Here is a 22,050-nt window from a genome sequence, read left to right as displayed (position 1 = left end):
ATGATCTCCGTTACAGCACGTGCTTTCTTGACTTGGAAGATGCATTTTAGACCACGCTGTATGCATCATCTTGGAATAGTTCCTCTATGGGATTGTGACCCAGGAGAGAATGTTCACAGGAAAAGAAGGAAATGTTGATTGGTTGCACCACCCATCCATGTGGCCCTATGCTGTTCATGAATCCTTATAATTCTGCAGTGTAATTATTACGTCAGTTAGGTATGGGACTAGACAGCGTACATGGCTTACATCTATGAGGTGTTTCAAAGCATTATGTACCACAAAATGAGGATTTAAATAAATGGGAATGTTTCAAATTAAAAAAATATTACTATAAACTGCACTGCTTAGGAAAGATGTATGTGTGTTAAAATATTGGGATCTTTTAATAGTTGTTTTTTGTTTTGATACTGGGGTTTGAACTCAGGTTCTTGCACTTGGTAAGCAGGTGGCTCTACTACTTCAGCTATGTCTCCAGCCCAGAATATTGTTTTATTTGGACTCTTCCTAATGGCAGTATATAAGTGAAAATCTTTTCCATGTGTGAAAACAGAAGTTAGTTATATAAAATGATTGTTTCTTTGCAAATTTAGTGTGTGCTGCTCTTATTGAACCATAATTTTGGGGAAACTGGAAATATACATAAGAGTCTTTAATCAATCCTTTATCTTAGTAATTTCCTTATTGCATACATACATGTATATGTGTGCGTGCATTTATAGACAAATATATACATACATATATGTGTATATATATATATAACTTTGAGGATTTTTCTTAAGTTTGTAATCTGACTATATGACTTAACTTACAGTAAGCCAAACCTAGAGCCAAAAAAGTATCATGTTCTTTTAATCTGTATAATGTCTGAGAACATATTTCCTAACACCACCTTTTTTTATTCCTACCTAGAATATTAATTAGGTAATCTTATTTTCATTTCACTTGTAACTTTATTCCTTATTGGCTGCTGGTGCAGAGGTTTTAATAACATTTTATAACCTATGATATCATTCTACTAGAGAGAATTCATGACTGGAAAGAATGCAAGTTAAAAGCATTCTTTGCCTAGCAATTTGGCAGAAGGATTATATATTTGTGTGTATGTGTGTATATATTTACACACAGATATGTACATACATAAGTATATAATACATATATACATACTTATATACATGTCACATTTTAGTTGTTTTAGCTATCAGTTTAGCAGAAATTACCATATATTGCTGGTGGGAATGAAGATTAATACAGTCTTTTAGGAAAATTATTTGGTGTCCTTTCTCAAGAATTTTTAAAGAATGTTCAGTATTTTTTAGTTTCTCGTAGGAAATAACCAAATGACTTGTCAAATTAAGTTCCTAGGAATAAACAAATCCAGTTAAATTCTTAAAGAACATAATAGCTTGGAAGATCATATGACCAATAAAAATAAGGTTTATAGATGTTTTTGTGACCTAGGAATTCACTTTTTATGGTAAATAACAAAAGAATATAAAAATTTCAGAGATGGAGCACAGATTCAGAGAAGATGGCACCTAAATGTGACTCCTTTCCTTCCCTACAACCAGCTTCACTTTCTCTTCCTGTTCTAAATTCGTGGACTGCGGGGTCCTGCAGGCCTCTGTGTGCAGGGGAAGCCTCAGGGGTCCTAGAGGGCTCTGGAGAGCTGGGAGACCAACATCAGGAGTTCCCACACAAAGATCATAAAGCAACATCTCAGGAGGAGTTTGTTACAAGAGATCTTGTGCATTCCAGGGGAAAGGACCGATCAGAAATTGCAGAAAGACCCCAGGAGTTTGTCTACTGTGCTTTGGTGTTTTTGCCCTCAGGCAGAGAAACTACTAGCTTCCTTCTCTTGTGTAACTGGCTCTTATTTGAGTTATTCCAACAGCAAAACCTAAGTCTCAATTGAGTTGACAAAAGCAGCCACTTAGCTAAGTGGGTCTAGCTGCCAGAGAAGAGGAAGTTCAAAGAAATGAAGAAAACATAGCTGGCAAAGTAAGAGTTACTTGAAGAGGATGCCAACCTGAACAGAAAAACAGTATCTAGATGGAGAGACAGATGTAGTACCCAGAACAGTTTCTAACATTCAGTATATGATTTCTTACTTAAACAGTTAATTGAAGGAGAGGATATCTCTATTGACATCTAAATTAGTGGCCTAGAAATCAAAATGGAATATTGCAAAACAAAAACAGGAAAAAAAAAGTTAAAGGGCTAGGAATATGGCCTGTGGTAAAGTGCTTGCCTCGCATACATGAAGCCGTGGGTTCCTCAGCTCCGCATACATAATTAAAAAAGAAATCGAGCTGTGGCTCAAGTGGTAGAGTGCTAGCTTGAGCAACAGAGAAGCCAGGGACAGTGCTCAGGCCCTGAGTTCAAGACCCAGGACTGGCAAAAAAAAAAAGTTAGGGGAAAAGATAGACTTTTGAGATCAGTCCACATGAGCTAACAAATACAGTTCTAGGATTTCCAGGAGAAAATAGAGGAGAGATGATTAAGTTTGCCATATACATTTTTGCATTGAAATAATTAAATTACTTCATGGTGGTATATACTACCTGCTATTTCTTCTAGAAGTATTCTACCAATCTCTGGGTGTTTTTAAATTTCCCTTTGATAGAGTTTTAGCTCTGAGTTCACTGACAGTTTAACACTTTTCTAGCCATGTATCTTGTTGGTTTTATTATTCATGTAGATGGTACTTGTAACATCTTGGATTCTCAGTCTCTTGATTAAATTTTATCTTCTGATAACCCTGTCCTCTGTTGCTTCAGCTTTCCTAGACCTCTTTTCATTGCCTTTGTTTATCTGCATTACCTTACTGCTTGCTACTTGTTTCCTTATGAGCTATCATTGGCTAAGCATCTTTGAAAGTCAGTTTATAAACTGAACTTTTAGTCAGTAAGGTTTTATATTCTCATTCAAACAAAATAATCTTTAATTATTTTAAAAGATAGCATAATTAGTATTTAATGAAGTGTGTATTAACATCTAACCCTTTTTAAGTCTGTAGATTGCTTCTTACATGATTTTGCAAGTAAATCAGAGAACAAATATAAAGCCGCCTATATATACTTCACTGACTGTAAGTATCTTTTTAAAATAATTACTTTATTGTTTAAAGTCCTATTCATTTTAAAGTATCTGCTTTTTATAGTACTGTTAAGTACTGGTGTGTTTCTCTTTATCATTTATTGTTATTGGGCTAGAACCTAAAAAATACAAATTTCTATTGTGATTCATGTTATGGTAATAATAAATAAACAGATAAAGGAATAGGGCACCAGTGGCTCACACCTATAGTCTTAGCTCTTCAGGTGGCTGAGATCAAGAGGATTATGGTTTGAGAGCAGCCTGAAAAAAATTCATGAGACCTTATCTCATTAGAAAAAAACGTGTGATAGTATACTCCTGCCATCCCTGCTATAACTAGAAGCATAAATAGGAAGATAATTTTCCAGGGTAGCCTCAGCAAAAATAACTAAAGGAAAAAGTGCTCTAAAGACATGGCTCAAGTGGTAGATTGCTTCCCTACCAGCCCAAGGTTCAAACTGCAGTACTGGGGGGAAAAAAAAAAGAACTTTGGGAAGGCATTTAATAATACAGCCATCCATTTGGTGTATATTAACAGAGATTATCTCATATTTCTCTAAGCTGCATGTTCACATAGTAAACAGCTCAAGAATTTCTGGTAAGTCAAAAGACATACTTACATGTTTTACATTATATGATATAATTATTTTAAAATAAAAATATCATTTATTAATTCTTAGACTCTATCAGACATTCCTCACTTTAAATAAAATATTTCCCCTGTATCTGATGCCTAGCAGTAGTATGCATTTTATTTTTTTTTTAAAACTAAGTATTGGTCTTTTAAGTAACCTTACTATATAGAACTTTATGCTTATAGAATCAATACAACTTAAAGAATGTGAAACCTCTTTTAACTTAAGGAAACTTTATGTATATATCACTGGGATTTGTACTCTACAACATAGGTCATACCTCCAGCCCAGAAATACTTTTTTATGGTGCTGGGGATTGAAGCTGGAGCCATTTGCATGTTAAGCAAGGGCTCTACCACTGAGCTGTATCCCCTTTGGTTTTTTGTTGATTTGTTTGGTTGATTGATTGGGTTTTTGGTGGTAGTGGTGGTGGTGGTTGATATAGGGTCATAATATGTAGCTCAGGCTAATCTTGAACACAAAATCCTCCTGCTTCCACCTCCTGAATGCTGGGGTTATAGCATGCACAACCACACTGAGCTACATTAAGAAATTTTGGTGCTATAGAACATCATGTTGAAAGTCAATAGGAACCAAGGAATGATATCCTTTATTACCCTTAACGGTTAATAGTTAATATTCCTGTCAAGATTTAATCACACTATAAACATGTAGGTGAAAGATGAGAAAACATGACCTCTAAGTTGTAGAACTTGCTAGTTTAGTCTTAGAATTTCCTTACATTAGGAAGGTTTCTGTTACTCAGGGAATAATCAACAATTTATGTGTTATACTAGATCATTTAGTGGAAGGTCTAGAAAAGTTATGTGAATATTCAGGTTCAGAAAGTGCTTCAGTTTATTAAGTCATGAAGTTGAATTAGAAAAGTTTCCTTTCTACTGAAGGACAGAGTAGGAAAGACCCTAGAACTTATAGGCACAGGAAGGAACTTCCTGAATAGAGTCCCAGGGGCACAACAAATAGGGGAAAGACTCGACAAATGGGACTACTACAAATTAAAAAGTTTCTGCACAGCTAAGGACATAGCCACCAAAATAGAAAGACAGCCAACGATATGGGAAAGGATATTTACCAGCACAGCAACAGACAAAGGCCTGATATCTGTCATCTACAGAGAACTCAAAAAACTAAGTCCCTCCAAGCCCAATAAACTTATTAGGAAATGGGCAAAGGAGCTAAAGAGAGACTTCACAAGAGAAGAGATAAAAATGGCAAAGAAACATATGAGGAAATGTTCAACATCCCTGGTAGTAAAGGAAATGCAAATAAAAACAACCCTGAGATACCACCTCACCCCAGTTAGAATGGCCTATACTCTGAACTCAGACAACAACAAATGCTGGAGGGGGTGCGGGGAAAGAGGAAGCCTTCTCCATTGTTGGTGGGAGTGCAAATTAGTACAACCACTTTGGAGAACAGAATGGAGGTTTCTCAAAAAGCTCAATATAGACCTACCCTATGACCGAGCCATACCACTCCTAGGCATCTATCCTAAACAGCAAACCCCAAGATATCAAAAAGACATTTGTACGTCCATGTTTATCGCGGCGCAATTCACAATAGCCAAAATATGGAAACAACCCAGATGCCCCTCCACAGACGAATGGATCCAAAAAATATGGTACTTACACACAATGGAATACTACATAGTGATTAGGAATGGTGAAATATTGTTATTCGCAGGGAAATGGTCAAAACTTGAACAAATAATGTTGAGCGAGACAACACAGAAAACACAGAAAACAAAGGGGCATGATCTCCCTGTTATATGACTGTTAACAAAGGGAGACAGAGAGACAGTAGAGACCAAGTCTGTGAAACCAAAAACTGCTTGTCAAATAGTATTCCCCACAGGATTGGGGCAGTGACCCAACAGTATGTAACTAAAACCAAACAATTACTCAACATATAAAGGTCAAAAATTGACCTCTCAGAGGAATACAATAGCTCAAAAGCTAGGTATGTATGTTCATATAAGACTACTATCGACATATGGTCTAATATCGACATTACATTTAAAGCCCTAGGCGAACTTTCTTGGGCATGGCCACATGGCTACTGTATATGTTCTTGATACATTGTATATTGTATATATGTCTACCTGACCTAGAGAAGAGATAGAAAAACAGGATGTAAGATATCACAAGAAATGTACACACTGCCCTACTATGTAACTGTACCCTTTTTGCACAACACCTTGTCAAAAAATTTGTGTTCAATTAATAAATAGATACAAAATAAAAAATAAAAATAGAAGAGCTGAAAAAAAAGAAAAGTTTCCTTTTGAACATTTAGTTTCAGCAGATCTCTAATAATCTAGCTTTACAAGAGATGTAAATGGAGAAAATGAAATTTTTATCACAGTCCTTTTGACCTGCATATCTGAAAAGAATAATTTATACTGTCTTTATTCTCAGAGTGTACTACTGTGTGAAAGGTAGTGATTAAATATAAAAAAGTCTTGAATATTGGAATAAAGATTGAGATGGCGTTATATGCTTTGATTTTTTTCTTTCAGTTTGTCCTGATACTCTCTTTAACAAAATTAAAACATCTTGCTCCAAGTCAATAAGAAGATGTAAAGAAATAAATATTTCCTTCATTCCACATGAATCTCAGGTACTTCCTATTTTTTTTTAAATTTTAGTTCTCAGTGGATTTTCACATTTGATGTTATGAGCTTGTTAACAAATAAGGCATATTTTAAAGAAGCTTTATCATCTATTTCGAGATTTTTTTTTACTTTATCTACAAATAGTCCCCATAGTGAAGGGAAAAACAAAAGCAATAAAATTGGAATGCATTATTAATTATGAAAAGAAGGGCTTAAGTTTCCTATCTGCCACCAAGTCCTCAGTATTTAAGATTTCAGCACTAGTAGAGTATGGAATCAAGAAATGTTTTGGGCTGGGGATATAGCCTAGCGGCAAGAGTGCCTGCCTCGGATACACGAGGCCCTAGGTTCGATTCCCCAGCACCACATATACAGAAAACGGCCAGAAGCGGCGCTGTGGCTCAAGTGGCAGAGTGCTAGCCTTGAGCGGGAAGAAGCCAGGGACAGTGCTCAGGCCCTGAGTCCAAGGCCCAGGACTGGCAAAAAAAAAACAACACACACAAAAAAAAAAAAGAAATGTTTTAATTTCAGCTTTGTTAGATGATGCAAAAGAATAGCTCATTTAGCTTTTGCAGGGATATAATAAACAATTTAACATGTAAGTCATGATTTAATTTATAAAACAGTTTGTTTTATCTAACAGTTAATGAGCTTTTGATGAATAATAGTAGTACTTTGTGTTAGATACTTTATTAGATGCTTTACATAAATTAGTAATTTAATCATTATATCATTCCTGTTCCCAATATAAGGATAAGAAAACACATAGGTTAGATAACTTACCCCAAATTCCATAGCTAGTGAGTCTTTCAGATTTGTGCTTGGATTGTAGCATTTTATATAATTATATAATTGAAATAATTCAATGTTATTTGGCACAATAACTATTTAGGTGGTAGAAAAATCCTATATAAGAGACTTCTCATTTAAGCTTTACTGTTTTTGATGGAGACTGATCCAAATTATAATTTATTTATGACTATTATTATTTTATTTATTTTTTGGTTGTGGTGCTTGAACTTTGGGCCTGGGTGCTATCCCTGAGCGCTTCAGCTCAAGGGTAGTGATATACCACTTGAGCCACAGTGCCACTTCTGCTTTTCTGTGGTTAATTGGAGATAAGAGTCTCACAGGCTTTCCTGCCCAGGCTGGCTTTGAACCGTGATCCTCAGATCTTGGCCTCCTGAGTAGCTAGGATTGCAGGTGTGAGCCACCAGCTCCTGGCTCAAATTATAAAGTTTTAAAATATCTGCTTAACTGTTTGCCAAAAGTTACCTGTAAAGATAATCCTTTAACACTGTGTAGGAAGCCTTGCAAATCTCTTTGCATTACTACAACAAAGGTTTATTTCTCATTCATGTTCTATATCTTTGAGGCTAAAGAGAGGATAGTCTGGGACATAACAGAAAGAAAAGAGAAAATGTTGTGGCCACTCGGTGGTTCTTTTGGTAGGGTTTTGTTTTGTAGTTTGTCTCTGTTTTTCTGTAGAAGGGACGAGGAAGGTGTGTGTGATGCTGGGGATTATAGCCAAAAGGCCTTGCACATGCCAGGGAAGCACTGTCTATCACACCTTACATAATGGTTTTTAAAGCTTGTTGTATAATTGATGTATGTCTCTTCTACTTCACTCACTGCCATAGCTAAGTACAGTATAACATCAGTGGGGGGAAATACACTCCCACAGGGACAGTTCCAGGAGTGATAATATTTTTGAACAAATTATGTTATTTGTAGGGATATTATACTATGGTGAGTACCCAGATCAGATAAGGAGTCCTGGTAATACAGCAAGCAACAGATTCTTTGAGTAGCAGAGATAATTAGATTGGCTGCAGCTAACTTATGATCTGTGTTAAGGCAGCTCTTTTTGGTAGTGATGGGTTATTATCAATCAAATGAATGACTTTGAATAAAAAGGAAATGTGAGGAACTTTATTCATGATTCCCCAGCACCACATATATGGAAAACGGCCAGAAGTGGCGCTGTGGCTCAGGTGGCAGAGTGCTAGCCTTGAGCAAAAAGAAGCCAGGGACAGTGCTCAGGCCCTGAGTCCAAGGCCCAGGACTGGCCAAAAAAGCTGACCCCTAACAATATGTACGAAAATATAAAATTTAAATAAAAAATACAAACAAATTTCCCTTTTTAAAGTACTTTAACAAAAAAACAAGCAGGGCCTTGGAAGTTTTGGTATTTTCCTCCCCTGCTCATTGTGGTTTTGGTGGGGTGGTGGAGAGCTTGGTGACGCTGCCCGCAGAGGGCGGCGGGCCTCTCTACTCCAAGGTGACCACGTTTAGATTCTGAGACGGGAAGTGGAGGGTGATAGGTCACGGCGGCCTTTTTTGAGTTAACTTTTCTTTTTTTGCTGTCTAGTCATCCTCATCAGTCTTCTGCTTCTTGGTATCATCCTCCTCCTCCTCATCATCTTCAGCAGCCCGTTTTGCCTGTAGCTGCATCGGCCTCCTCCTCACCATCACCTTCTTCCTCCTCCTCCTCTTCCTCCCCACCGTCTTCTTCTTCATCTACCTCATTATCAGCCTCTTGCTCCCCATTTTCCTCATTAGCTACACTCCCGTTGGCAGGAGCGTCTCCTTCCATTCTCCCTCTCCTCCACAACTTCCTTCTTCTCCTTCAAGTCCTTGGTGGTGATCTCGGGAGCTGGTGTCCACGGCCGCGTCTGACATGGGGGGGGGCACGCCGGTGATCCGGTGCAGCGAGGGGCCGGAAAAAAGAAAGCGAGGGAGTTGGGGGGGGGGGGGGACTCAGGCGAGGGAGCTTCCAGAGTCAGTCAGCTGAGGAGGCAGGTGCTGGAGGAGGCTGTGGCAAGCAGCAGGACGCGGGAACAATGCAAAGATGGCTTTTCAGAGCAGCCAGTGGGGGGGTAGGACTTTTTAATCTTTGACATACAGACCAACTTGGCTTTGTTGCAATTCATTCTACCAAGTAGTAGGTTTTTATTTTAGTTTAACTGCCTCAGATTCCTTCATTTGTTGCATTGGTAGTGAATAGTAAATAGTACATTCTATATTTGAGTCACAAATTAAAGGGGATAGGTAGACTAATGGAAGACAAGGGAGAAAAGAGATAAAGGATGAAATCAAGATGACAAAAAAACTAAGATTTTATTAAGGTAAAGATGCAGTTGTTTTAGGAAATAGCATAGTTAGTAGAAGTATTTTTTCCTTTAATATCTCATAATACCATTTTCTTGATGTGTTTTTTAAATGAAGTCTCCTGATTGACAGTTTTGACTTTTTTGGCCTAACCTAGGTATATACTCTTGATGTACCCGATGCATTCTATTACTGTTATAGTCCAGACCCTGGTAATGCCAAGGAAAAAGATGCCCTTATGGAAGCAATGGCTGATCATATTGTTACCGTATGTGCCACTTTGGATGAAAATCCTGGAGTAAGATATAAAAGGTAAGGTACACTATTATCTGTAGATAGTGTGCTTTCTATTCAAGTCCAATGAAAGGCAAGCAGTATCTCTGTGCTTTCTGTATTGGTGTACAAAATATATTTCCTTTGTACCATTACCAGGTTCTGCAGATGGCCAATTTAAAGTTTAAGGTTTAAATTTCAGATTAACTAATAGCTTCTCTTAACTGAATTTTAGAGCTCAAGTTTGGTACCATAAGGAGACAGTTTTTCATCATTTTAAAGCATGCTTAGGGAAATGTTTTTACTGTCAAATAAGAAATAAAGCCTTACATTATCATTTCTTATCAATTTCCACAAATTTAAATGCCCATACTATATACTTTTCAGTTTCTTGAGTATATTTAAACACAGTGGCCATTCTAAATTAAGATACAGTTTATCATCTCTCATGCTATGTACATCTATTTATTTGTTGCTTTTTAAAAGTGCTTAATGTTATATCTACTATTTTTGTGTATGGTTTGATATACTTCATTCCAAAATGACTCTCCCCTCTTTAACTCCCAACCAGGGTAAAAGAAAGCTAAGAGTACTAATAATTTATTAATATTAATAATCTTAGATCATTAGGGGGCGCCTTTTACTACCCAGCGATAACTGTTGTCCATCTTCTAACATACAGTTTTGTTTTGCCTGATTTTGAACTGGTGTACATGTAATTCCGTAATTGATTTATTTTGATTTTTACTCAACATCACTTTCTGAGAGATGTTCATATTGTATATTGACAGTTTGGGCTTTTTCTGTTGCTTGCTTGGTATCTGACTCTTCTGGCCTTTGTTGCATTGTCTATGAACAATAACAATGGTAACAATAAGAAAACCTCTGTCATAGACTTGTTAGAATTAAATGAGTTTAGTATCTGTAAAGCATCAAAAAAGTACATGGACCTAATAAAAATGGTAATAAGTTTTCTACACTACTTTAGGAATAAGTAGTGTTACTGATTTTTCTTTGAGCAAATTCTTTAATCATTGGCATTTGTCAAGTTATGAATTAGAAGTTGGCTGAATTATTTGTTTTATTACTCTTAATGTAAAAAAATTAAATCCACTATTAATTACTTAGAAAAAACATACTAAATGTCCTTAATTTAATTAAATATTACCAAATAATCTCTTTACCTTGGGAATTAGAAATACTCTTCTTATAAGCAGTGTGCTATAATTACATTCTGAACACAGAGGAGCCAAGCTAAGTGGTTTGTTTCCTATAAGAGTTTCTGCTGTTAGTAAGTTGATTATGCTCAGAAAGAGTAAGTAAAGCCAATTAATATATTTGTGTAAATTTAGTAGCTCACTAGGGATATGCTATGAGTTATTCAAATAATATAATAATAATCTTGGCTAAAAACTCTGCTTGTTCTTTTACAAAATAGTTCTTTGTAAGCTGGGCCTGGGTCACTCACTTGTGTAACCCTAGCTCTTCAGGATGTTGAGATCAGAGGATCACAGTTTAAAGCCACCTCAGGCTAGAAAAAACAATAAAAAACAATAAGCAGAACTGTGCTTCAAGTGGTAGAGCACTAGCCTTTAGCAAAAGAAGTTAAGGGACTGCACCCAGGTTCAAACCCAAGGATTGGCATTTTTAAAAAATGTTCTTTGTGTTTTATTTTTTTATTTTTATTTTTTTGGTTTTGTTTGGTGTTTTTTTTTCCAGTCCTGGGCATGGACTCAGGGCCTGAGCACTGTCCCTGGCTTCTTTTTGCTCAAGGCTAGCACTTTGCCACTTGAGCTACAACACCACTTCTGGCTGTTTTCTGTATATGTGGTGCTGGGGAATCGAACCCAGGGCTTCATGTATACGAGTCAAGCATTCTTGCCACTAGGCCATATTCCCAGCTCTTTGTGTTTTATACATGTTTAAAGTATATTGAAGTGATTTCCTTTTGCACATATTTTTAGAAAATACACAGTAAATCGCTCATTAGAAGTACTGGTTTGTTTGGGTTTTTTTTGGTCAGTCCTGTGGCTTGAACTCAAGGCCTGGGTCTTGTCTCTGAGCTTTTTCTGCTCAAGGTTAGAGCTATGCCACTTGAGCCACAGCTCCACTTCTGACTTTTTGATGGTTAACTAGAGATCTATGGTTAGAGACTTACCTACCAAGACTGGCTTCAAACTTCAGTCCTCAGATCTCAGCCTCTTGAGTAGCTAGGATTAAAGGTGTGAACCACCTGGCACTGCTTTATTTTTAAAGTATGAAACTATTTAATGCTTTACACCCTCACAGTGAAACACATTCCACTCCCATCCCCATATTAAGGCTAATATATGGGGCTGGGAATGTGGCTTAGAGATAGAGTGCTTGCCTAGCATGCATGAAGCCCTGAGTTTGATTCCTCAGTATCACATAAACAGAAAAAGCCAGAAGTGGCGCTGTGGCTCAGGAGATAGAGTGCTAGCCTTAAGCAAAAAGAAGCCAGGGACAGCGCTCAGGCCCTGAGTCCAAGGCCCAGGACTGGCAACACACACACACACACACACACACACACACACACACCACACACACACACCCCCAAGGGACAGCGCTCAGGCCCTGAGTCCAAGGCCCAGGACTGGCAACACACACACACACACACACACACACACACACACCACACACACACACCACACACACACACACACACACACACACACCACACACACACCCCCAAGGCTAATGTACTAGTTGAATGGTCTGTTCTAACTTTTTTTTTCCTGTAGCTTTGGAAAAGAATGCTAGTGGCCATGAAGTTAAAGTATGATATTTCCATATTAGAATGTTAGAGAACATACGAGGAAAATACCCCATTGCTAGTGGGAGGGATAATTGGTCAGTTAATTTGAAGAAGAATTTATGGTTATCTAGAAAAGTAAAAAATGTACATGACCTATGACCCATCAATTGCACTTTTATGTGTAGTATCCCTAGAGAAACATGTACCTGAAGACATAAGTGCAAGCATATTTGTTTCAGTGTTTGTAAAAATATAAAATTGAGAATGACCAAAATATGTAAAATAGTATAACATTGACAATGTTTACATTTGTAATCCCAGATATTAAGGACATTGTATTTTGTGTTATTCATACTTTTCCATGTTTACAACTTTTTCATTTTGTGAGTATTTTATAAACAAATTGCATGATATTGTAAAACATCTCCTGAAAGAAAGCTAAATTGTTTAAACATTTTTTTAAATTTCTAGTAAACCTCTAGATAATGCCTGTAAACTTGCACAGCTGGTTGAAAAAAAACTTGAAGACTATTACAAAATTGATGAAAAGAGCCTAATAAAGGTAATGAGTAAGAGACATTAAGTCTGCATTATTTCTTGTTTGTTCCTTTTCTGGTATTGATTTGGGATTCATTAGCCTAGACAGTAGTGTAAATGTTAATTGGCAGAGTGGTTTAGAGAGGAAGATACAGGCTTTGAAATCAGCACTGTGTCCACATTTTGACTCTTCCATTTAACTCATGGACATGTTAACTAGGACTATTGTACAATTTCCTATACTTAAATGATCATTCTATAAAATTCAGCTAAGAGAGTATATTTTAAATTATATTAATTAAATTAATATGGATAGTTTTTAGAATAATGCTTGCCAGTGAGTTAATATTCAATAAATGTTGGAATTCTGCTTTTACTATGACCTTGTATTTTATTTGTAAAATGGATGAGATAGTACATTGCTTATATAGTATGAAGATTGAGTTTAATAAATGGCAACTGTTATCTTATCAAAATTAATGAGTCAGACACTAAGATTGGAATCTGGGTGATACCAGCATGTAGTTGTAGTGAAGAGACTGACAGAGATGGAATCAAAGGGCTGGGAAGGTAAAGAACTAAAGGAAGAAACTATCCATTGTTTAAATGAGAAGATGGCCCAGTAACAACCAGTTGCTGGGTTATGTCGTAAGTAGAATGAAAGAAGAATATATGTAATACAATGAATGGGAAGATAAGCAGAAACTCAAGTTCTAGTAAATAAGCCGGAGTCTTGAAAGGCATCCAAGAGGAAGAGGCTCTTGCATGTTAGAATGAGTATGACATAATAAAAGAGGGAATTTACTGCATGGATGCCAGGCTTCGCTCTGCCCCCCATCCATGTGGGGGGTCCTGGGCTTCTCTGCCTCTTCCGTGTGTGGTCCTCTACCGCCCTCTCACATCCCCCTGGCCAGTAGGGAAATAACTGCGGGAGCAGAGTCCACGGGTAGCCTCAGGTGACATGTAGTCACGAGACCCCCTTGCCTGCCAGCCAAGGAAGACACAGGTGCGTGGGTGTCCCGGAGAAAGCCTCAGGGGTGTTCTGGTTTATTCAAGGGAGGGGATAACAGTTTATACCCCCAGAGGCCCACGCAGGAGAAGGGCTACTGGATTTTAACAATTGGCTAAAGGACTGTCCATCAGGTGATGTCATGGAACTTCCTCTATGGGCGGAGACCACAGCCCCCCAAGGACCGGGTCTCCGCCATTAGAGAGGCAGGGGCTGCTTTGCTTCTCTTCCAGTTGAAGCCGAAAGGTGGGAGTGACTACCTTCCACACTGTCCCAGGGCTGGGGGAAGGGCAGCATCTCGGGAGCTCTCGTTGCCCTTCCCTCTTCAAGGCCAAACTAAATCCCCAACACATGGATAATAATATTCTTCAGGTACAGACATAGAACAAAGGGCAAAATTCATAATTAAATGGTGTGGTTGCAGTGGAAGATATGTTTAGATTTTATGTTAGTTACTTTGAAAGTTAAATCAAGTGGTGGTGGCTCACACCACTCCTAGGTACTCATGAGGCTGAGATCTGAGGTTCAAAGCCAGCTGAGGCAGGTAAGTCCATGAAAAACTGTCTTTAGTTAATCACCAAAAGGCTAGAAGTGGACCTGTGGCCCAAGAGGTAGGATGCTAACCTTGAGTAGGGAAAACTAAGGGACCATGCTCAGGTGCTGAGTTCAAGCCCCAGCACATTTTTTTTAAGTTAATTCTGGTTTGGAGGTGTAAGAAAAACAAAACAAAACTATTATCTACTTATGAAGATAGAATATGGCTTAGTATACATAGTAGATAATAAATAGAATGTTTATTGAATTCCGAAGGAAAACCTGTACTTATTAATACATATCTCTTTAGTTCTTCATGATTTCAGTGGACAAAGGGCAAAGACCAATCCAAAAGGAAGACACAGAAAGAAATGGGGGCAGGGGCAAAAGGAGTAGGGGGGAGAAGAGAAGGGAAAGGAGGGGAGGAGAGGAAACAATACAAGCCAAGTGTTACTATTTTATAGGGAAGTTTGAGAAAGTTACTCGTTTAGCCTTTTAATCCAATTAAGAACGCCTTAAATTTTGTCGTCTTCCTAATGTACCCGTCAGATTTTTCTGTTTTAAGCAATTTTACATTCTTAAGGAAATTAACCATTTGTTTTCTTTCATTGTATGTTTTTGGTGGGGAAAAGAATCAGGTCATAACAAAAGTCTGCTTCTATTTTCTAAGATATTAAAAGTGTATTCATATAAAAATGGAAGTTGCTTAAGATAATTTTATTTTGTTATTCTAGGGTAAAACTCATTCCCAGCTCTTAATCATTGATCGTGGCTTTGATCCTGTGTCCACTGTCCTGCATGAACTGACCTTTCAGGCAATGGCATATGATCTACTACCAATTGAGAATGATACATACAAGCAAGTATAAATCAAAGGGCATATCAAGGGCATGTGCAAACAGAATAGACTAATAACTCATGGAGCCATCAAACAACAGAAAGTCTGTAATCTTCTATACAGTCTTAACAATCTTTTAAAACTTTGTAAGCTGATGGACAATTTGACTGCTTTGGAGCTTTTTGAGTATTTGTTTGCTTCCTTAATTATTGGACCTACATTTAAAACAGAATTTGGATCTTTTACCTAAACTATGAGTAAACACCAGGCCCATCTTTTTATTTTTTTAAATAGAAACTCTATTCACGATGATTAGGCCAGGATTATTCTGAATCGTATACTCATATAGTAGTATGTGTAGTATAGTATAGTGTAATGTATTTTTAAAGATAGTAGAAATATTGACTCAATAATAAATATTGTCTTAATAGGCACAGTTTTACCATTTTGGTATTTAGTGTCTGTCTTTATTTATATAAAGCTGTTTACTTTAAAATTTTTCAAATCGAAATGAAATTACTTTTCTATCAAAGAGCCATTTTACTTACCATCTTACCATTATAGACATACCTATGCACACATTAATTATGTCCTCTTAGTTACAATCTCTAAGTTTAAATTGGCATTTTTCAGCCAAGATTTGATACTTTAAGCCAGACATGTTAATACATGCTTATACTTCCTGGGGAGTTAAAGCAGAAGAATCACAAGTTCTAGGCTAGCTTCCATAACATTTCTACAAATCAAACTTCAGGCCAGCTTAGTCTAGGTAGTAAGACCCTATTATTGCAAAAGGGAAAAAAAATGGACTGTAAATGTGGCTTAGTGGTAGAGTGCTTGCCTAGCATGCATGAAGCCCTGGGTTCGATTCCTCCACACCACATAAACAGAAAAGGCTGGCAGTGGCACTGTGGCTCAAATGGTAGAGTGCTAGTCTTGAGCAAAAAGAATCCAGGGACAGTGCTCAGGCCCTGAGTCTAAGCCCCAGGACTGACTGGCAAAAAAAAAGAAAGAAAGAAAAAGAAAAAAATACAGTATAAAAATGGAAATTTGTTTTCTGACTTTTTTGTTTAGTGGTTATGAAATATACAACTTTTATTAATTATGTCTAATTTTTCTTTTTTGTTTTGTTTTGTTTTTGTTGCCAGTCCTAGGGCATGGACTCAAGGTCTGAGCTTCCTTTTGCTCAAGGATAGCACTCTACCTCTTGAGCCTCAATGCCACTTCTGGCTTTTTTCTATATATGTGGTGCTGAGGAATCAAACCCAGGGCTTCATGTATATGAGGCGAGCACTTTACCTCTAGGCCATATTTCCAGCACCTATGTCTAATTTTTCTTAAAGTAGACATTACATACTTTTCTAATCAAATTCAATTTTTCTATTGTATGTTTACTTGCATTCTAGTCAGCTTCTAATTTCTTAGCTTTCCTGGGTTATTTTCTGTGTTATTGTTAATACAAGGAAAGCAACGTAGTTATTTTTCTCATCTAAGTTGTTTTAAGTTATTTATTGCTTATAGCTTTTATCCTTAAGTCTGTAAATGTGCATTTTCTTAAAAATAAGGAAAATTTAAAAATGACTTTATAGGGCTGGGAATATGGCCTAGTGGCAAGAGTGCTTACCTCGTATACATGAGGCCCTGGGTTCGATTCCTCAGCACCAAATATACAGAAAATGGCCAAGTGGCGCTGTGGCTCAAGTGGCAAAGTGCTAGCCTTGAGCAAAAAGAAGTCAGAGACAGTGCTCAGGCCCTGAGTTCACGGCCTAGGACTGGCCAAAAAAAAAAAAAAATGACTTTATAACCAGGTGCTGAAGGCTCACACTTAGAATCCTTGCTACTCAGGAGGGTGAGATTTAAAGATCATGGCTTGAGGGCTGGGAATATGGCCTAGTGGCAAGAGTGCTTGCCTCCTACACATGAAGCTCTGGGTTCGATTCCCTAGCACCACATATATGGAAAACGGCCAGAAGGGGCGCTGTGGCTCAGGTGGCAGAGTGCTAGCCTTAAGCGGGAAGAAGCCAGGGACAGTGCTCAGGCCCTGAGTCCAAGGCCCAGGACTGGCAAAAAAAAAAAAGATCATGGCTTGAAGCCAGTCTAGGCAGGAAAATCTGAGAGACTCTTACTTCCAACTAATCACCAAAAAGCCAGAAGTGGAGCTGTGGCTCAAGTGCTAAAGTGCTAGCTTTGATCACAGAAGCTGAGGGATAGTGCCCAGGCCCTGAGCTCAAGCCCCACATAAAAAATAGCATGTACCTACTGAGATTTGTTGACATACAGAAGGTGTAATTTGATTGATTGATTGATTGATTATACTCCAGTCTCACATCCTCAGCTTTTTCTGTTTATGTAGCTCTTTACTTACTAGAGTCATGCCACCAGTTCAAGCTGAGATAACACATTATTCAAAGTAAAATACTTTTGTTACCTCTGTGTTGTTAAATCCAAAAATACTTTCTCACTGCCTTGTAACCTTCCATTCTCAATTTTTTTTTTTTTTTTTTTTTTTGGCCAGTCCTGGGGCTTGGACTCAGGGCCTGAGCACTGTCCCTGGCTTCTTCTTGCTCAAGGCTAGCACTCTGCCACTTGAGCCACAGCGCCCCTTCCGGCCATTTTCTGTATATGTGGTGTTGGGGAATCGAACCCAGGGCCTCATGTATATGAGGCAAGCACTCTTGCCACTAGGCCATATCCCCAGCCCCCCATTCTCAATTTTTGAATATTTGAATGTTCCAGTCTTTAGAACCTTGTTTCTTGTTTGTTTTTTGGTGCCAATCCTGGGGTTTGAACTCGGCCTTGGGCACTGTCCCTGAGCTCTTTTTGCACAAAGCACTCTAGCATTTGAGCCACAGCTCTGCTTCCAGCCTTTTGGTGGTTAATTGGAGATAAATTTTTGCCTGGGCTGGCTTTGAACCTTGATCCTCAGAGCTCAGTCTAGAATCACAGATGGGAGTCACTGAAAGCATCATGCTTGCTGCTGTTGCTGTTGCATTCTTAATGCCTATTCTGAACCTTCTTCCTGATTTCATCTTCTGGGTAACTCTCTCTTGAGATGTCTAATAAGCATCTTAAACTTATATGTCCAGACCCGAGCTCCTGATATTTCCCATCATGCTGCTCTAACTACATCCTCTCCCATCTCAGTAGCAACAGCTCTAGTTTAGCTAGAGTTACTCAGATCAGTGCGCGTGTGTGCGTGTGCATGCGCACATCTGCGTGCATGTGTGCATGCATGTGCCAGTTCTGGAGCTTAAAGTCAAGACCTCTTACACTTTTATTTCCTCCTACGCTGGTGCTCTACCACTTGAGCCATACTTTCACTTCTAGCTTTTTAATGTTAAGTGAAAACTTTAAAACAGTTCTCTTGGATTTGTTTTACTGGGATGCTTTGAACTTCAATCTTATCTCAGCTCTCTGAGTTGCTAGGGTTATAGATGTCAGCTACTAGAGCTGGGCAGGTCAAAATTTTTTATTATCATTTCTCTCATATCTTATGGCCAATCAATCAAGTCCAGAAATTTTGTATTCAAAACCTATTCAGAATCCAAACTAGTCTAAATCAAATTTTCATCTAGTTTTGGTAGCACATTTTTCCCCCTAGTATTGTGTCTTGAACTCAGGGCTTCATGTTTGCTTCACTGCTTGTCTGGCTAGTGCTCTTTCACTTGAGCCAAGCATCCAGCTTGACTTTTTTGTTATATTTGGAGATGAGTCTCAAGGATTTTTCTGCCCAAGCTGGCCTTCAACCTTGATCCTTAGATCTCAGCCTCCAGAGTAACTAGGATTACAAGCATGGGTCATCAGCACCCAAATGTAGCAAATTTGTATTTTTTTCTTCTTCTTTTTTTTTTTTTTTTGTCTGTAATGGGGCTTGAACTCAGGGGCTAGGCACTGTCCCTGAGCTTTTTTGCTCAATGCTAGGACTCTACTACTTTGAGCCACAGCTCCACTTCCAGTTTTTAGTGGTTAATTGGAGATAAGTGTCTCATAGGCTTTCCTATCTGAGCAGGCTTTGAACTGTGATCCTTATATCTCAGCCTCCTGATTAACTAGGATTATAGGCATGAGCCACCTAATACCCAGCTCCCATCGCAATTCTTTTTTTTTTTTTTTTTTTTGGCCAGTCCTGGGCCTTGGACTCAGGGCCTGAGCACTGTCCCTGGCTTCTTCCCGCTCAAGGCTAGCACTCTGCCACCTGAGCCACAGCGCCCCTTCTGGCTGTTTTCCATATATGTGGTGCTGGGGAATCGAACCAAGAACTTCATGTGTAGGAGGCAAGCACTCTTGCCACTAGGCCATATTCCCAGCCCCGCATTGCAATTCTTAATGAAAACAAAAAATAAAGCAGGAAATTCTAGCTATCATTTTCATCTCAATGACTTCTTTAAGTTTACTCCAAAAGGATTGTCATTATCTTTTGGGTATTTCCAAGCTTGTTACTGATTAATAAGTTGTGAACCACTTACAAGTCAAAAGTATTATCTGAGTACAAGGTGGTGCTTTAAGTGACAAAAGGGATTTCATCCTTCATGCAGACTTATATAAACACAGGCATTTTATCTCTATTAAGATCACATACAAAATTGGCACCAGTGGCTCAGACCTATACCTATGCTCAGGAGGCTGAGGTCTGAGGATCAAAATTTTGAAGCCAGCCTGAGCAGACAAATCCAAGACTCATCATCTCCAATTAATGAGTAAAAGGAGAGGTGTGGGTGCAAGTGGTAGAGGGATAGCCATGACAGAAAAGTCATGTGACAAGTGCAAGGTCCTAAGTTCAAGCCCTAGTACTGGCAGGAAAAAAGAAAAATACCAGATAACAAAGGTGGTTTTATAAGTAGGACCTATACTTTGGGGAGGGGGTATAGAAATGGCTGTTTTTTAAAAAAGAAATGACTGTATGGTCATATGTTCATATAGCAGAAATCTACATGTATTATCTTCAGTCCAGGTTAGGAAAGATCAATACAATCCTTTTAAATTTTGGCTCAGGAAGTTGACAGTCTCAGGGCAATTGAATTTTCCCTGGCTCTACAAATGGAAGTAAGGTATTTGTATATAAAAAAAGAAAAATAGAAGCTGCTGACAGTGGCTTATGCCTGTAATCCTAGCTGTTCAGGAGGCTGACAACTCAGGATCATCGTTTAAAGCCAGCTCAGGCAGGAAAGTCCATGCCACTCTTATCTCCATTAACCACCAAAAACCAGAAATGGCGGTATGGCTCAAATGGTAGATCACCAGCCTTGAGCACAGAAGGTAACAGAAAGCACCTAGCCCCAGAGTTCAAGCCTCAGGACCAGCATAAATGTAAATTGGAGGATTGTTGTCCACCTAGACAAAACTCAGAACTCTATCTCAAAAATAACTGGCACAGAAAGGGCTGAAAGTGAGGCTCAAGTGGTAGAGCACCTGCTCAACAAGCATGAAAGCTTGAGTTCAAAACCCCAGTAATTAAATAAATAAAGCAGGTGAGATACACTGTTTTTAATTGTATCAACTCCAAAACACCTTCACTGGGCTGCATTGAGGGTGACATAGCTGTTTTAATGGGTGTTTGATGATTGAGGTATAAATTGTTAGCACATCACAATAGTTGTAAGCAATTAGAATACATATTACTAGTATTTCCAAGGTTTTTTGTCAATTTTTACTACTTAGATGCCTGTGGTTTTGTTTTTGAAATAGAATTTGGTTGTCCGGGCAGGCGTAGCACTGCAGATTGCCTGCCTCAGCCTTCCGAGGGCTCGGGGGACAAGCCGCCCATGCGTGGCACGTGTACTCAGGGCAGTCTCTGAAAGTTGATTACAAGACAGTGAATTCTTGTTTTGTAAGATAACATTTTGCCAAGAATCTAAGTCTAAATGTTTGAGATGAGAAGTGTCTTAAAATAAACTGGAAAAAGAAAAAGAATACAAGGCACAGATAGCACTTTGACTTTTAGTGTAATAATAACATACCTTAGTTTTGATAGGTATTATCCCAAAATAATGAATTGAGAATATGTATTTTTGGATTTCTTATTCTAAATCATTGTTTGTAAGAATGTTTTTTCCACTTTTGGGGGAAAAATACCAAAATTTTGTGCTTCTATCTCCTTGTAGATATAAAACTGATGGGAAGGAAAAGGAAGCAATCCTTGAAGAAGAAGATGACCTCTGGGTCAGAATTAGACATCGGCATATTGCAGTTGTGTTAGAGTATGTCAACCCATTTAAATTTTTAATTCCATGTTTTTAGGTACTAAATGTGCCATAGTACATTTTGTAATCCTAAAATTGTTCTATGAGAATTATACCTAATTTAAAGAATTCTCAATTTTGACAGGGAAATTCCAAAGCTTATGAAGGAAATTTCATCAACAAAGAAAGCCACAGAAGGAAAGGTAAGAGTTTAGTTAACTTTCCAAATAATGGCAAAGGTGAACTATTTAAGTTTCTATGTTTGGCACATTCTATAAAGAGAAATAGAGAAAACCCAACTATGTATCCATTATCTTATTTCAAAAATTAGCAGTATTTTATCTGTGGTCTCTTCACTAAGTTTATTTTTAGTAGTAGCAGTAGTATTTCTTGTTGTTGTTCCAGAGTTTGAATTCAGGGCCTC

At 38.0% G+C, this 22,050-nt stretch overlaps 1 protein-coding gene across 1 annotated transcript in view; it reads left to right on the top strand.

The window, feature by feature from the left end:
• Stxbp3 (syntaxin binding protein 3) overlaps nucleotides 1-22,050 on the top strand; it is a 70,534-nt gene that overhangs the window by 24,389 nt on the left and 24,095 nt on the right. The window contains exons 5-11 of the mRNA XM_048363107.1: nucleotides 3,013-3,091; nucleotides 6,274-6,374; nucleotides 9,638-9,792; nucleotides 13,001-13,091; nucleotides 15,344-15,468; nucleotides 21,549-21,644; nucleotides 21,772-21,829. Coding sequence (XP_048219064.1) covers nucleotides 3,013-3,091; nucleotides 6,274-6,374; nucleotides 9,638-9,792; nucleotides 13,001-13,091; nucleotides 15,344-15,468; nucleotides 21,549-21,644; nucleotides 21,772-21,829 — 705 coding nt within the window. The remainder of the gene's footprint in view (nucleotides 1-3,012; nucleotides 3,092-6,273; nucleotides 6,375-9,637; nucleotides 9,793-13,000; nucleotides 13,092-15,343; nucleotides 15,469-21,548; nucleotides 21,645-21,771; nucleotides 21,830-22,050) is intronic.

Source organism: Perognathus longimembris, chromosome 15 (assembly GCF_023159225.1).
Source record: "Perognathus longimembris pacificus isolate PPM17 chromosome 15, ASM2315922v1, whole genome shotgun sequence".
Classification (NCBI taxonomy): Eukaryota; Metazoa; Chordata; class Mammalia; order Rodentia; family Heteromyidae; genus Perognathus; species Perognathus longimembris.
The sequence above is the reverse complement of the archived record's forward strand: the minus strand, read 5'-3'. Positions and strand labels throughout refer to the sequence as shown.